Below are 14,998 nucleotides of genomic sequence, written 5' to 3' on the forward strand. Positions count from 1 at the left end.
AACAGCAAGTTTTACTGGACACTTTTGAAGTCTACAACCCTTTGAAGGAACACCTTTAAAGAAGTCTCCCAAAGTCACAATTAATATTCCTAAACATTCCTTTATAAATAAGAAGTATGACAACACCCCTTCAAGGAGACCACACTGCCCGCAACCTTAACAAAGAATCGAGATGGGGCTTCTACTAAATTAAATGGTTCACTTTAACAGTGCCAGAGAACAATTTCAGCCTACAATAAAACCTTGATTATCCACAATTTTAAGCAATGTGATTGGGGAAGAAAGCAATCAATCCACCGTAGGTGGTTATGCTCATCAAAAATTACTTAAGTCTTCCTTGATGACTCAGGGCTGTCAAAGTGGATGTCAGTCTCTCTGCTGGGCTATGACGCACTGAGACACTGAGGCCATCGGACGTATTTTAATTAAATGGCCTCACACAGCTCCCCTTAGTGATCTCTTAACTTCACAATCTTCCAACTCCTACTGATTCTATCATTATACCCATCCTTAACAAGCCATTACCCAACCAATCTGTGAAGAGTCTGGAAAAAGATAACCAAATTTGTTAGACAATCTACCAAATAGAAGGCAACAGCCCTTTGGGAGAGTAACACAGGATGACCTGGTGACCGCTCTGTAGCTGCCACTTCTGTTTCTGCTCTGAGCCCTTCTGTTTCCCTCCTGTTTCTAAACTCTGCTGTGAACTGATAAGGCTGTCAGGGACCTGACCGCCTAACAGCCAAGGCGTTAGTGTGTATTAGAAGCAGCTGCTGAATTTCAAACATAGAATTAAATGCCCGACACATCTACTTCTGTGTAGAGTTAAGGCCACCACCTCAATTATCAGCTGGCATGTGCTTACAAAAGGAAATGCTTTCCTTATCTTTAAAACCAAAAGCAATACTTACCTTCAATCTCAATGCATTAAAAAAACAAAGAATACATTCCAAAGTCCAATATAATTTTTAAAAATATTATCAATGCCATTATTCCCTGGCTAATGGTTCTAATGTGTTAGTTCCAAAGTCATCTACAAAATTCTCCCCCGCCCCACAGTGGGAATAATCTAAAAAGAGGGTAAACTCAACTCAGTAATATTAGAAAATATCCAAAGGCTTCCTGAGGCTTCTAACCACCCTGGCTTATCTGAGGCAGAAGGCAACACCCCTGACAGAGAAGGCTGGCTAGCAGCGGTTCTGTTGAGGCACTGAGGGAAATGGGGGTGGGGGTGGGGGACGTAGAGGTCAGTGTCCTCTCTGTACCCTCTGGTCACCGCAGGCAGGAATTGGGAACTGACGAGACAAGTTGTCACGAATATGGCGAACACTGACCTCTCTTCCTTGGTAAAGAAACATGAACTTATCCTTGGCCCCAAATTACCGAGACAAACGAAAGATCTTTCTTTCATCTCTTTCTGAGCAAGTGGGCAAAGGCCGAGAGCACTGGAGTCACAGAAACGTGACCCGGTAAAACCTACTAGATCTACCGTGTTCCTCTTGTTAGTTTCTCCCAAGGAGCTTGCGCAGAACGCCTCCCATCGCTCCCTGACTGTATCTGGAAGACCTTTGGAGAGAGAAAGAAAGAGGCATGGTCACTCCAGGGGCCTCAAACACAGACGCACAAAACAAACAGGAAACAGGGGGTGCACCACCCGCTCGGCTCCTCGAAGGCAGATGTGCCCCGTCATCTGAGCACCCGCCTCTTGGAGAAACAGAGTTATAAGGCCTTGTGGCCTGGACGTCAGTAATTTCAGGAACCAGAGCCACCCCCCCCCCCCCCAAAAGGTCTCTGCTTGATGCCAAGGGTGCTACGCAGCTCTGTGAATTTAACAAGTTTTAAAAATGGCGAACACTGAATCTGGAAAGCGTGTGCCCAGTGCACTTCAGAGAGAACAGTGGGTCTTTTAAGGCAGGAGGAAAAATCGTCTGTTTCCACGTCGTTCAAGTTTAGGAAATGCTGTAGCACAAGCTCCCGCACACCCGTCAGATACGGTGATGGCTCCTGGAGCCTGGTTCGGCTGCTCAAATTATTCCAACACAGTGTTTCCTAAATGCTTGTGCCCATAGGCCACCATGGCAACACAGACGCAGCAGTGAGACTCCACCTTCTAGAGGAATTTTAAAGAAAAGGGCACACAAATACTTTTTCCGAGAAAAGGGAACTACGGCTATAATCTCGGAACCCTGACTAGAGCTGTCCTCTGACACTTCCGGTTCCAACAGATGTGTGTGTGCCCCTCACACACCCCGTGGTGAGCAGCTCCGGGAAAACAAAGACTGAGCCACAGGACGTAATCACGCCCATGGCCACCTCTCCAGGTGAGCACACAACCTGGGACGGCCCCGCCTGGACCTGTCTCGGGGAGCAAAATTACAGGGGGGCAAAGCCCCAACTGATCCCACGGCCTAGAACAGCTCTTTCAGTGCATGGTCAACAGGGAACAGCCTCTTGAACACAGACCTTCATTTAAAAGACAAACCGGATAGACTGGGAAACAATTTCTAGTGTTCAGCAAGTTGAGTTTGGATGAATTCAGAACTACAGGGGTTGGAGATTTTCACACTCCTGGAGTTAAGTCGCAGGACCAGTCCAAGCCCCAGAGTCCACAGAGCTCCTGGGCCCTGGGTGTAGAGGGGACGGACTCTTGGCCTGGGCGCCAGTGTAAAAGGCACCTGCAGCTTCTTGCCAGTAACCTCGCCTGGTAAATTTCAATGCTGGTACAGAAAGCATCTTTTAGAGTCCACTAGCCCTCCTCTTAGGAGGAGAGACGGAAAACATGTGGAGGAATGCTGCAATACCCCAGCTGAAGGAACTCAATCCACAGGCTACATACACAGGGGCCTTCAGAAGTAAATAAAAAGAGCGATCCCAGCTCGTGACGTAGCGGCTGGCGATGGGACGCCAGACTTGGTGGATATGGTGAGCAGGCTCCCTGAGAGCGAGAGCGGGTGCCTTGGCCGGGCTGCCAGTACTCACTCAAAGGACTGCAGAAATAAGGAGGGACACAGAGCAAGGAACTACACTCTTCAAACAACTTCACTCAGATCTCCGGATAATTCGCGCAATATAAAGGAACTCCACAGACTGCCATTAAAAACGTTACGAACGTTTCCAATTTACCCTTAAATCCTTCCTCCAATCCAACAAAAGTGTAATTAAAATTCCAAAAGCCACTTACCTTTGATAAGCTGCTGTACTAATGCACTGTTGGGGCCCTTGTCAGTGCTGTGCACGATACAGTTAGCTATCCTTGTCAGGTGTCCCATGTAGCCGTGCCGTCTGCCTCCCTCGGCCCTGACAAGGGGGAGAGGACAAATCTTCAGACTCCCGACCGGAGGGAGTCGTGAGACAGCCTGGTAAGCACAGCGGGTTGGAGTGATCATTCTAAAAACGGAGGCCCTGAAGCTGGGGATGGACGGTCACCAGGTCAGGCCAGGGTGGGGAGGGGCAGAGGCGGTCCGCTCAAGGATCACACGTGGCCACACTCATCAAGGTCCGTTCAATATACAAACCAATCATTAACCTTCGATAATCTTAAAAAAAAAAAAAAAAAGCCCAAACATTCACTGACACCTAATATTTCTGTGACTTGGCTTTGGATCTTTCTGTGAACAGACTTTAAAAAGGCCGAAAGCACCTAAGGTGACAATCCTGCTGCTTCGTTTTCTGAGACATCACGTCTCCACCGCGTCTACTAACAGACATAATCGTCTACCAATGGCATTTCTCAGGTCAAAAGAGCAGCCGATCTTAAGGATCCGGCCGAGGCGAGGGGCGCTCAGCTGGTCTCGGGCCCACACGGCACCTGGAACACGGGCACAGAAACCACTCCCCGTTGCTCTCCCCCATTTAGGGCCTACCCTTCCTAACCAGGACCCATCTTTACCAAATCCATCCATGTAGATACACTTGTCACATCGCTGTGATTTCTCTGCCTGTTTACAAAGGGTCAGGACTTAGATTTTTGCTTACAGGGAGGATCTTTCAGGGGCCACTAAAAAAGCCATACTTGCTTGAAGGCTTTTCTGAGAAAGAGGGTATCTGCTAAGAATCTTAAAGGGTCTGCAAACAGCTAAGGGTCAGAAGACACAGAGTTGATCTCAAGTGAGTTGTTAAGAGCCTCTTCTGGCTTCACAATAAGATCCCGAGACCCCGGTGTTCCTCACAGGCAGCTTCCTGGTCAGACCCTGTGCGGTGCTCCCACGAGCTCCCGAGGGAGCTCAAATGCCCACCCGCCAGGGTTTTGCTCCAAGGCTCCTGATGTTCTTTCGGCTTCTGGGGCAAGGAAACGTTAGGAAAGCTCGTTCCGGAACGCCCAAGGTGGGGGGACTACAACAGTCAAGCCTCTGAAGGATGGCGCTTAGGGGACACAGAGCATACCAGACACCTTTGCACTGGCGATGAAGAGGCAGAGAACAAGGGAGGTTGGGGAGGGCTCTAAGCTGCTAACGTGGGGCCAAACACAGACCCGGAGAGGCTGATCTGGCCAGACACAGCACCCCCACAGGAGCTCCGTGTGGAAGAATGGACCCGAGGCCCACCGAGACGAGCCTCGGACTAAATGCAGGTTTTCCAGAGTCCAGTCACAGCTCTATCAGTGCCAGTGAGCACTTCCGGAAACACCAAACCTGACAAAATAAAGCTGACACCTCCCTTTAGTTCCTAGCTCTCCCAGAGGCCGCAAGAGGAGTCTGAGCAGAGACACAGAGCAAGAAACCTCCCGGCGCGGGCTCAAGCACGAAGGCGCACGGGACGGCCTTCTGGGCCGCTGGAAATGCTCCGTGCCTTGAGTGCAGCGCTCCCGCACCCGCACGCGTTCGTCAGAGCTCCTAGAAATGCACGCCCTGAAAGGATGGAGTCCCACCTTACAAGAATTACACCTCAATGCACCTGACTTAAAAGCAAACGAGGGGCGACTGGGTGGCGCAGTCGGTTAAGCGTCCGACTTCAGCCAGGTCACGATCTCGCGGTCCGTGAGTTCGAGCCCCGCGTCAGGCTCTGGGCTGATGGCTCGGAGCCTGGAGCCTGTTTCCGATTCCGTGTCTCCCTCTCTCTCTGCCCCTCCCCCGTTCATGCTCTGTCTCTCTCTGTCCCAAAAATAAATTAAAAAAAAAAAAAAAAAAAAAAAGTTGAAAAAAAAAAAGCAAACGCAAGAAGTGGCCCCGAGAGCGTCTTCCACGCACGCCCCGCCACCGGCCTCCTGTGAGATGGCGTCAAAGCCCCCAGGGCCCGAGGGAGGAAGCGGGGCGTGCGGCAAAGCGCCTGACGCGTGTCAGCCACCACTTCAGGTGATCGTGCCCGTCGGCTAACGGAGATTTTCTGAACACAAATCGCCAGGGCAGTCGCCGTCCCCTCTTCGGTCAGGAAGTGCCCTTCTCCGCGGCGAGAACACGGGGTGACCTGAACTTGAAGCATCATCAGGGAGGCCTTGACTTGAGGACTCTTTTTCTTTCCTACTGTCAGGAAAACAGCTATTCAAAAAGGTCCCGGAAGTTTCAAAGGCAGCTAACCCCTGGGTTCCCCTCAAGAGAGCTACAAAGACAGGGGGGATCTAGAAATAAACGGCTACAATGAAAGAATCTGGAGAGAACCATTTGTAACTGGAAGCTGGTCTGTACCTCGTAGTTACTCTCACTGTTCTCTCAGGCAAGGGAGGGTGTTTTCTTCAAGTTAAAAATCAGACAGAATTCCTCTCAGAAAACGGCTTACTTACTGTTTCTTCTCATTCATTTCCCAGGCATCAAGTATTCGTTCTATTAACTGACATTTTTGAAAAAGCTGAATAAAAAGGAATATTCCAGTTAACATTTATGTAAATAATGTCAAAGCATCAAAGTTCTAGACTGAAACAGAACTCTACTCAAATAGAACAGTGACATGTTATCACCCAGCAAGCTGTGAATTACCGGCTAACTCATCTGCAACGTGGTAACAGATTCACGCAAGGCCCTCAGAACAAACGCTACGGGGATCGGGACGGGAGCCACGCCTCCAGCACCGTAGCTGCTGGGGAACAGCGACACTGCAGGTGCCGCTCCACTGAGCAGCTGACCTAAAGCAAAGCCAGGTTTCACGAGCCATGAAAACTGGCTAATAAATTCAAAAGAATAAGGAAGATTACACCCTGGCAAAAATCTCTCAGAATCCGCAGCAATCCCTGTGCTTTTGAAGCCCGGGCCACGCTCGCTTCCGCACCCGCTGCCATCGCTGTCGGGATGCGCGATGCAGTTGCACCCAAGGTCATGGCCTTTCCCTTCGACTTGGTTGAGCCAGCTTCTCCCAAGTCCCCGGTTTGCGAGTAACCCAGCGTGAGCTAGAAAACTCCGCACAACCACGGAACTTCAGAGCAAGAAGAAATCTGAAGACTGACTTAGTAAAATCACCTCGTAGTTAACGAAGGAAACAGGGCCACAGAAACGTTTCGCTCGTTACTGCACGCAGCCCACTCCTGCCAACCTTCACTCGTGTATTTAGCCTACAAATTAAAACTGGCAAGCCGGGGTGCCTGTGTGGCTCAGTCCGTCGACTCCTGATTTTGGCTCAGGTCATGATCTCACGGTTCAAGAGTTTGAGCCCCGAGTCAGGCTCGGCGTTGGCAGCATAGAGCCTGCTTGGGATTCTCTCCCTCCCCATTCTCTCTGCCCCTTCCCTGCTTGCACACTCTCTCAAAACAAGTAAGCACACTTAAAAAATTTAAAACTGGTAAGCCAAACAACTGGCTAAACGCTTTCTGCAGACTTTAAAACAAGAGAGTTAACCATCTGGACTCTGAAATTACCTCCCTGCCCTTCGACTGACCCACTTCACACTTATCAGGAGCAGCAGAAAAGAGACACCAGTAAGCTTACGTGTTTCAGTAACAAATTGTCACCGGCGGAGTCTTGGTCGGTAATGGTGTTATTCTCTGTATTTTCAAAAGGACTTGCAAGAATCAGTGCAATACAAATTTCCACTTGTGTATGTAAAAAGTTATTCCATGTATATTTGAAGAACATGTCCTACAAAAAAGAAAAAGCCATGCTTGCTTTTATTCGGCCGCCTCAATGTTGAAAGCCACTACTCTAACACACTTCCCAAAGAGTGATTTAATAAAGTGGAAATGATATGTTCTTAGTTCAACAGGACTATTTAAAAGGAAAACAAGTTTACTTTAACGGGGGCTTGAAATGCCACTACGGAGACTGAAGAGCATGATACCTGCTCATTCAACATGCCAGCAATTGCATGGAATCTAGTAGAAAACAACAATGAACACAGGAAAACAACAGTAAGCTTCTGAAAGAGAAAATCTTTTTACATTTTCAAGGCAACTAACACAGGCATTAAGTTCAGTAAGCGTCCACTAATTTTTAAAGAAATGTTTAAGAATTTTATTTTGAGTCAACAAACCTGTACTGATGGCTTTTGTGCAGGGCACAGTGCTAGAGGCCATACAGGAGACAGGGACAGACAAAAAGATGGTCTCCAATCTCAGGGTGCTCACACCTTAACAAAGAATAAGCACTCAGGCATTTGAAACTCATGGAACTATTAGCGAATGGAGTAAAACAAGAGAGGTCTGGGAAGCAGTGACGTGTGGACCTCCAGAAAGCACATGGGTTTCCCAGATTGCTCGAAAAGTTGATAGGATCACAAAAAGGAAAGACAATTCCTACAAACACAAAATGCATCGTGTATACATATATTCAGGACATGCTTCGAGTCTGGTTACCTCAACTCAAAACCAGGTAACGATTAATGACCCATTTAGGAGTTTCATCAAATTTGCTGTCCTTCAAAAGCAGTTGGGTACTTACTATCAGTAAGATCAGAGGCTAGTAACTGACGACTTCAGGGACAGGAGTAGAAAGTTATGTGGCTATAATTTATCCACCAGCCAGAGGGTAGGGCAAAAACTGTCCCCAGACAGAATGGTTGTTATTTCACCAAAGAGACTGTAGTTCTGTAACGTTTTATCTCACTCCAACATGTTTCTGCCCTGTATTCCTATGCTGTCGTCATTTAACCCAAAGCTGAAACACAGCTAAAAATATCTTAGTGACACCAGGTGGCGTAACAGTGTGGCTGATAAAGCCCACGTCGGTTTGAAACTGGATGTGAATTCAAATCTTGGTTCCACCACCTATTAGCCATAGAATGTGTCCCGTCTCTGGGCAAGATGTGAAAAACAGACCCTCTCTCTCGCACAGGCGTTTACACCCAGCATCACATGAGAAATGGAAGGAAGTGCAAAGAGTGTGCAAAGAGCCCAAACTTCCCCTTGTGTACGGCAAGGCCAGACGGCTCATGAAACCCGCTAAGTGTTAACCCCGTGCCTTCCATGCCCTGGGGTGGCAGGACAGACAGAGCAGGCAGGGGCACCAGAGCTGGGCCTGGGGATTCTAAGCACAAACCTTGGAACTGGGGAACCTGAGGGTCAAGGGAGTCCAGATGATTCCTGGGCTCTCCCTTTCCCCTTCCACCAACCACAGACTATAGTTGTATCAGGGAAGAATCTGGACTCAACTTAAAAGACCACATATCTGTCAGGGGAGAGAAGATAAACACTTGTCCCTTTGCTAATTACAAGCGGAACACGGTGCTGTAACCAGCAGTCATTTCTAGCTAACAGCTCCCCCGAGGGACAGGACTGCTCGACCACCTGTGCCAGACTGAGATTCTGGAGGGAAAGTGGGTCTTAATCATCTATGAAATCTCTAATATACTTCTTTACACGCAGCAATAATAAATACTGAAAACTTAAAAACTGACGATAAACTCAAGGCAAAAACTGCATAAGAGACCATTTGTGCTCAGAACCAGGAAGTCACCGACAGACTGTAAATGCGTGAGGTTTTTCACTTGTGCGAGTTGTAGGTCTACAGAACATCAAGGGCAAAGTAAATGACCTTTTGGGGGAAATCTTACCAATATGACCCCGACGCTATTCAGCTCCATAAGGTCCCCATTGATACTGCTGGTGTTTGTCTGCAGGAGGCTGGATATCAACCTGATCACATTCAGTCGGGTGTTGCCCACGGGAGGGTCCAGCACACCCCACGTGGTTTTCATCACGCTTTTCTGAGGAGGAAAAAGCTTTCCAATTAAATCCAGCTCAGTAAACAAGCAAAAGGGTGGAGGGGTATGGGCGAATGTGCACGCCACGTAAACTCCCCCTGCAAACACTGGGGCCCGAACCCTCCATCTGACGGAAAATCCAAAGCCGCTTTTGCCATCTTGAAGATACGATGAAATGACCAAGGGCGGGGGGGGGGGGGGGAAATCAAGTCATTTCCCTGGACCGTACACTTTTTAAGAAATTGAGTATCCCCCTGCTTCGACAACCCAAAGTGCCGCAGGAAGATCGCAGACCGCTACGCTCAGGGGGAAAAAGGTGAGGTATTCCAAACCTGGCCGGAAATCTCGAAACTAAGACACGTTACAGGTGGTTTTGGAACACAGTCCCCAATCTTTGCAAAATCCGAGAACGAGGCAAGCTCAAAGCTGTCTCTGGGTCACAACCTTGAAAGAGGATCAACTTCGAACCTGTACCTGCCCATAAAAGGGAGTCTCTACACTTTGAATCACGAGAGACAGACACAGGACACTTGGGACTTTCACGAATCCCACAGGAAAGGGTGGCGAATCCTCAGCCGGCAGTGAGGCCGCCCTTTCCCCACGTCCCGCGCCGCGCCTCACACCCCCCTGCTCCTCTCAAGGCTGCGGGGAACTAGAAGCTTCAGCCTCTTCCTCCAGCTGAGGTAGCTCTAAGTAACGACACGTTAAAACCTTCAAGGGTCTAACTCACGCCGCATCCTCTAGTGAAACCACGTACAAACTGACCTCCCGGACTCCTAGCAGTGACGGAGCGGAAGTCCAAACGGGAGACCGCCTTGCTTCTGCACCAGGGCCAAGAAGCAGAGTGTGGGAGTCCACATGACACGCTGCCTTCCTGTCCATGCAGAGAGGAGACAGGCAGGCCAGCGAAGACGCGGGTGGGGAACTTCCTCATACGTCCTCCTTCCCCCACCTCCCATTCCCACCTGGAATATTCTCTCTGCTTCTCCTACTAAATCAATCCCTTCTTTTTCTTTCCTGACCCTGTTTCTTCCCTACGTGTGCCACGAGGGACGCTGCTGGCCGGAATGGTTAAACGGGGGCACAGGGGCTTTCCCCGAGGGTGAACGCCGAGCACTCTGGCCCGCACCCAGCGCTGGCCGGACGCGTAAGACACGACACGGGCAGGGACCCTGCCTGCTAAGCGGTGGCGTCAGCCGTCTGAAGAGACCGTCTGGAAGCTGAACTAGACTCCCTGCGTCGTGGACGTAAATAATCGCGTTCCCCTCCACAAAACGCCGAGATACACAGAAAGCACCTAATGCAGAAGGGAGAAAGTAGTGCCTTCAGATTCCCAGGGCCTGGCACGGTAGATGCCACAACACACGCATGACGGCTAGGCCACTGGGTGCGATGACACAGGGCAGAAGGAAAAAGGAAAGCGGAAGCACTGGGGTGGGCAGGGGACCTCCCGGACCGGACTCTCCCACAGAGATTCCCAAAGGAAGAGCCTCTTACCCTCACTTAAATCTCTGCTGCGGGAGAACAGCACTCGAGGCCCACAGACGGCTCTCCTCTACAGGGCCTCGGGGTGTGCGACTCGTGCTCTCAGCGGACTGCCTGAGTGAAGTCCCTGCTGGCTTAGCACGCGGAGGCCCCCAGCGGAAAAACGAGCTGAGTCACGCTGTGCCGAGCACTCCTTAAATAACACATCTACCCATCAGACCGATACGCCACTCCAACTCGGATTAAGGCAACTCAACCTCAAAGATCAGTTCCTAAAAGATGAACTTAACCTCAAAGCTGGGAAAATGACAGGCCACAAGGACTGTTTGATTGGCATAAAAGCCTCCAGAATTTATAGAAAAAAAGCACAAAAAGCTGAGTATCCTAAGTAGATAAATACTCTGCTTCATTTTAATTCTACCCCATCCACCAGTGTAGACACTACATATATATAGATAAAAGCTGTAACTCGCTTAAAACTAAAACCTCGCTTAACAGCAGCACAGACGATCAGAAGGGCTAGCTTGTGTGCTGGTCACAGCCGGTTCCATTTCCCACAAGGTTCATATGCTTTCTAAGCACTATTTAAACCAAGTCACTGACCCGGCCAGCCGTGATGAAGATAGCTGCCCTACCTTGGGTGGCTCAAGCAGGAGTTCATGAAAAGATCCAAGTCTTCCTCGGATAGCTTCTAGAACACTCTTGTTGACCGAACAAGCTGAATGACTCATGCCTGGTGGGCAGATCTCTATATGGCCTTCAAATCTTGAAACAAAGCAAGGTAATTTTGTTATAATTTCAAAACAAATCAATTAAGGTGCTCCCTATCAGTATGTAGGTAGATACAGAATAGCTATACAAATATGATCATATCAACATTTCTGGAAGGATGGGAAGAAGGTGTAATAAAACCTCTCCGGGGACAGCAACATGATCGGAAATCCAATGGCCTACAGTTGTCAGGAGAGAAATCACATGCGATTTCCTCCCATTCCCCCACACCTTCCAGCTCCGTATACCTCTAATCCTAATAGCAGGTCTCTACCAGGAAATCTGGGAAACAAAAGGAGATCAGGTCCCTGAATTACAGGGGATACCACACCGTGTGCCATTTTGGGATACTGCTAATCACTAGGCCTGCGTTGGTCCCATTAGTTTTTCTTAGGTAGCCAACATTGTTTCCGACTTACAAAGCCTAAGTTACTCGTGTACGTGAAGCTCAAACTATACTCGTTACAGGAGAGGCTAACCAACGAGTAGAATGAGCCATCCGAATCTCAATCGGTGTTAGTGATCACATGGGAAAAGGGGTCCCCAAGGACATCAGGAGGGGAAGGGCCTAAAAACGTGGGCATGAATTTCAAATGACAAGACAGACCTGGAAGCGGTGTGTCAGTAGTGTGACGTCAGCTGGACATCAGTGCGAACTGGCGGCTGACCACGCAGCTGCCGAGCCCCAGCCCTGGTTTTTCACTCCCCGGTTGTGGGTGCTACTGTGGACACTGGGAGCCTCTGCAGTATCTCCCCCAGGCCTGCCGTGAAGGTCACGCTCGCGCAGAGGACCGAGGATGCCGCCTGGCACACAGCTAGCACCCGGAGAGCAGCCTCGCTGTCATCGGAAAGCCTTCCACACACGTACGCGATTTCTAACTCAGAGCTGCTGTAACGGCATTTAGCCGTTTTCCAGTCTGAGGACACCTTGGGTTGTTTACGGTCTTGTGTGATTATGAATAAAGGTGACACAAACCCTCACAATTTTGTGTCGCACCGTTTTCATTTTACTTGGGTAAACATCTAAGACATTGCTGGATGGTACAACAAATGTCTGTTTAACTCTGGAAAAACCGCCAAACGTTTTCAGAAACCGGTCGTCTGACTTTGCATTCCCAAGAGTAACTTGTGAGCCCTCCAGGTGGCTCTCCACTGTCGCAAGCATGGAGTACTGTCTATTTTGTGGTCTGGCTTAGCTGTGTAGGAGGCTGAAAGGTGGCCTCCCAAAAGATAGGTCTACACCCTATTCCCCAGGGCCTGTGAATGTTACCTTATTTGAATGTAATCAATTAAGGATCCTGAGAGGAGATTAGATTATCCGGATAGCCCCTAAATGACATTCCGGGTGTCCTTATAAAGGACACAATGGGGCACCTGGGTGGCTTGGTCAGTTGAGCATCCGACTTCGGCTCAGGTCATGATCTCACGGCTTATGAGTTCGGGCCCCGCGTTGGACCCTGGCCTGACAGCTCGGAGCCTGGAGCCTGCTTCGAGATCTGTCTCCCTCTCTCCCTGCCCCTCCCCTGCTCACGTCCTGTCTCTGTTTCTCAAAAAAAATAAACGAATGTTTAAACAAAAATTTTTTTAAAGAGACACAATGGCACACAGAGAAGGGGATGTGAAGCTGAAGGAGGCAGGTGACCACAAGCCCAAAGATGCCAACAGCCACCGGAAGGTGGAAGAGGCTAAGGAGGAGTCTCGGCTAGTGTCCCTGGATGCAGTGTGGCACTGCTGACACCCTGAACTTGGGCTTCCGGCATTCACTGGGACGCAGTGGTGTCTGCTGTTTTAAGCCCGTTTGTGGCTTTGTTACAACAGTGTGTTACAGCAGACACAGGAAACAGATACAATTTGTTCAAAAGGTACGTAATGGTATTTCAACGTGGTGTTAACTTGAGTTTCAGTCATGACAAATGATGGGCATTTTTATATTTATTTGCTACACAATATATTTTATTCATTGTCTGCTCAAATCTTTTGATCTTAAGAAACTGGACTGTTTTTCTTATTACTGAACTTTTGAATATTCTTTATACAGCTAGATACAGTTCTTGCTCAGACACATGATTTGTAAACATTCTTTGACAGTGTGTGGCCTGTCTTTTTATTTTCTAAGTAGGCTCTACACCCAGCGTGGAGCCCGACACGGGGCTCCAACTCACAACCCTGAGGTCACTTGTTGATTTCTACAAACACTCCTGCTTGGATTTTGATTGGAACTAACATGGACACGCCAGATCAGATCAGGTTGGGGAGAGCTGACATCTCAACAATACTGAGCTTTCTAATCCATGAACACAGTATCTCTTTCCATTTAGATTGTCTTTGATTTCATCAATATGGAATGGTTTTCAGCATTAAATCTGACACACACTTTATAAACAGATATACATTTAAGTACTTTCTTTTTTCTATGTAACTATTTCATAAAAATTCCAAATTCCAGTTGTCTGTTGCTATGAGAAAGAAATCCAACTAATTTTTGAATACTGACCTGATGATGTCTTGCAATTATACTAAATTTATTTGTTAGTCCTAGGAGGGGCAGTTTCGGGGTTTGTTTTGTTGTTTCTGTTTTCTCTTGTACTCTTTCGTATTCTCTGTGAAGACAATCCTGACATCTGCACACTGATTCAGTGTATACCTTCCCTTCCAAGCTGGATGCCATTTCTTTCTTTCCTGCCTTACTACACTGGCTGGGACTCAGGAGGCTGAATACGACTGGTAATGAATATCCTTGCCACGTTCCTTGATTTCAGGGGCTTATCATTTCAGTCTCTGACCATTAAGAATGGTATCAGCTACAGATGTTGTTTTAAGGGGGCCTTGTCAGTTTCCAAGGTCCTTTCTATTACTAATTTATTGAGAGTTTTTTATCATAAAGGAATTTATTGAGATGACTACATGGTTTTTCTTCTTTTATCTGTTAGTATCCCTGTTTGATTTTTCATTAAGACTTTATTCTTACAGTTTTAAGTTCACAGCAAAGTGGAGGGGAAAGTACAGGGACAGCCCATGTGCCCTCTACCCCCTTATGTGAAGCCTCCCCCATTATCAGCATCCCTACCCCCAGAGTGGTATATCCATTTCTATCAACGAACCTACACCGACACAACATAATCACCGCAGGTCTAGAGTTTACCATCACAGTTCATTCTTGGTGTTGTGCATTCCAGGGATTTACATAAATACATAATGACACATATCCATCATGATGGCATCACAACATTTTCACTGCTCCGAGAGTCCCCCGCGCTCTACCCACCCATCCATCTCCCCACCGCCAACCCCTGATCTGTTGTCTCCACAGCTCTGCCTTTTCCCGAATGTCATACAGCTGGAATCATACGGTATGTAGACTTTGCCTTGGCTCCCTTCACTTAGGAACATTTAAGGTTCTTTCATGTCTTTTCGAGGCTCGACAGCTCATTCTTTTTAGCACTGGGTAATATCTGTTTGGTTATACCGCCGTTTATTTATCCGCTCGTCTACTGAAGGACATCTTGGTTGCTTCCAAGTTTTGACAAGTGTGGATAAAGCTGCCATAAACATCCGTGTGCAGGTCTGTGTGTGAACATCAGTTTTCAAGTCCTTTGGGTAAATACCGTAATTGCTGGATTATAGTTTCGTAAGAAACTGTCAAACTGTCTTCTGCAGTGGCTGTATCATTTTGTGTTCCCAC

The 14,998-nt window shown here is 48.2% G+C and overlaps 1 protein-coding gene across 24 annotated transcripts in view; it reads right to left on the reverse strand.

Moving 5' to 3' along the window:
- PPP6R3 (protein phosphatase 6 regulatory subunit 3) overlaps positions 1-14,998 on the reverse strand; it is a 137,597-nt gene that overhangs the window by 30,199 nt on the left and 92,400 nt on the right. For all 24 annotated transcript variants that reach the window (XM_060607491.3, XM_060607490.3, XM_060607489.3 and 21 more), the window contains 6 exons: positions 11,181-11,310; positions 8,911-9,063; positions 6,852-7,001; positions 5,717-5,781; positions 3,182-3,297; positions 1,481-1,566 (listed from right to left, as the gene is read on the reverse strand). In XM_060607491.3, coding sequence (XP_060463474.1) covers positions 1,481-1,566; positions 3,182-3,297; positions 5,717-5,781; positions 6,852-7,001; positions 8,911-9,063; positions 11,181-11,310 — 700 coding nt within the window. The remainder of the gene's footprint in view (positions 1-1,480; positions 1,567-3,181; positions 3,298-5,716; positions 5,782-6,851; positions 7,002-8,910; positions 9,064-11,180; positions 11,311-14,998) is intronic.

This window comes from Panthera onca, chromosome D1, assembly GCF_046562875.1.
Source record: "Panthera onca isolate mPanOnc1 chromosome D1, mPanOnc1 haplotype 2, whole genome shotgun sequence".
NCBI classification, from domain to species: domain Eukaryota; kingdom Metazoa; phylum Chordata; class Mammalia; order Carnivora; family Felidae; genus Panthera; species Panthera onca.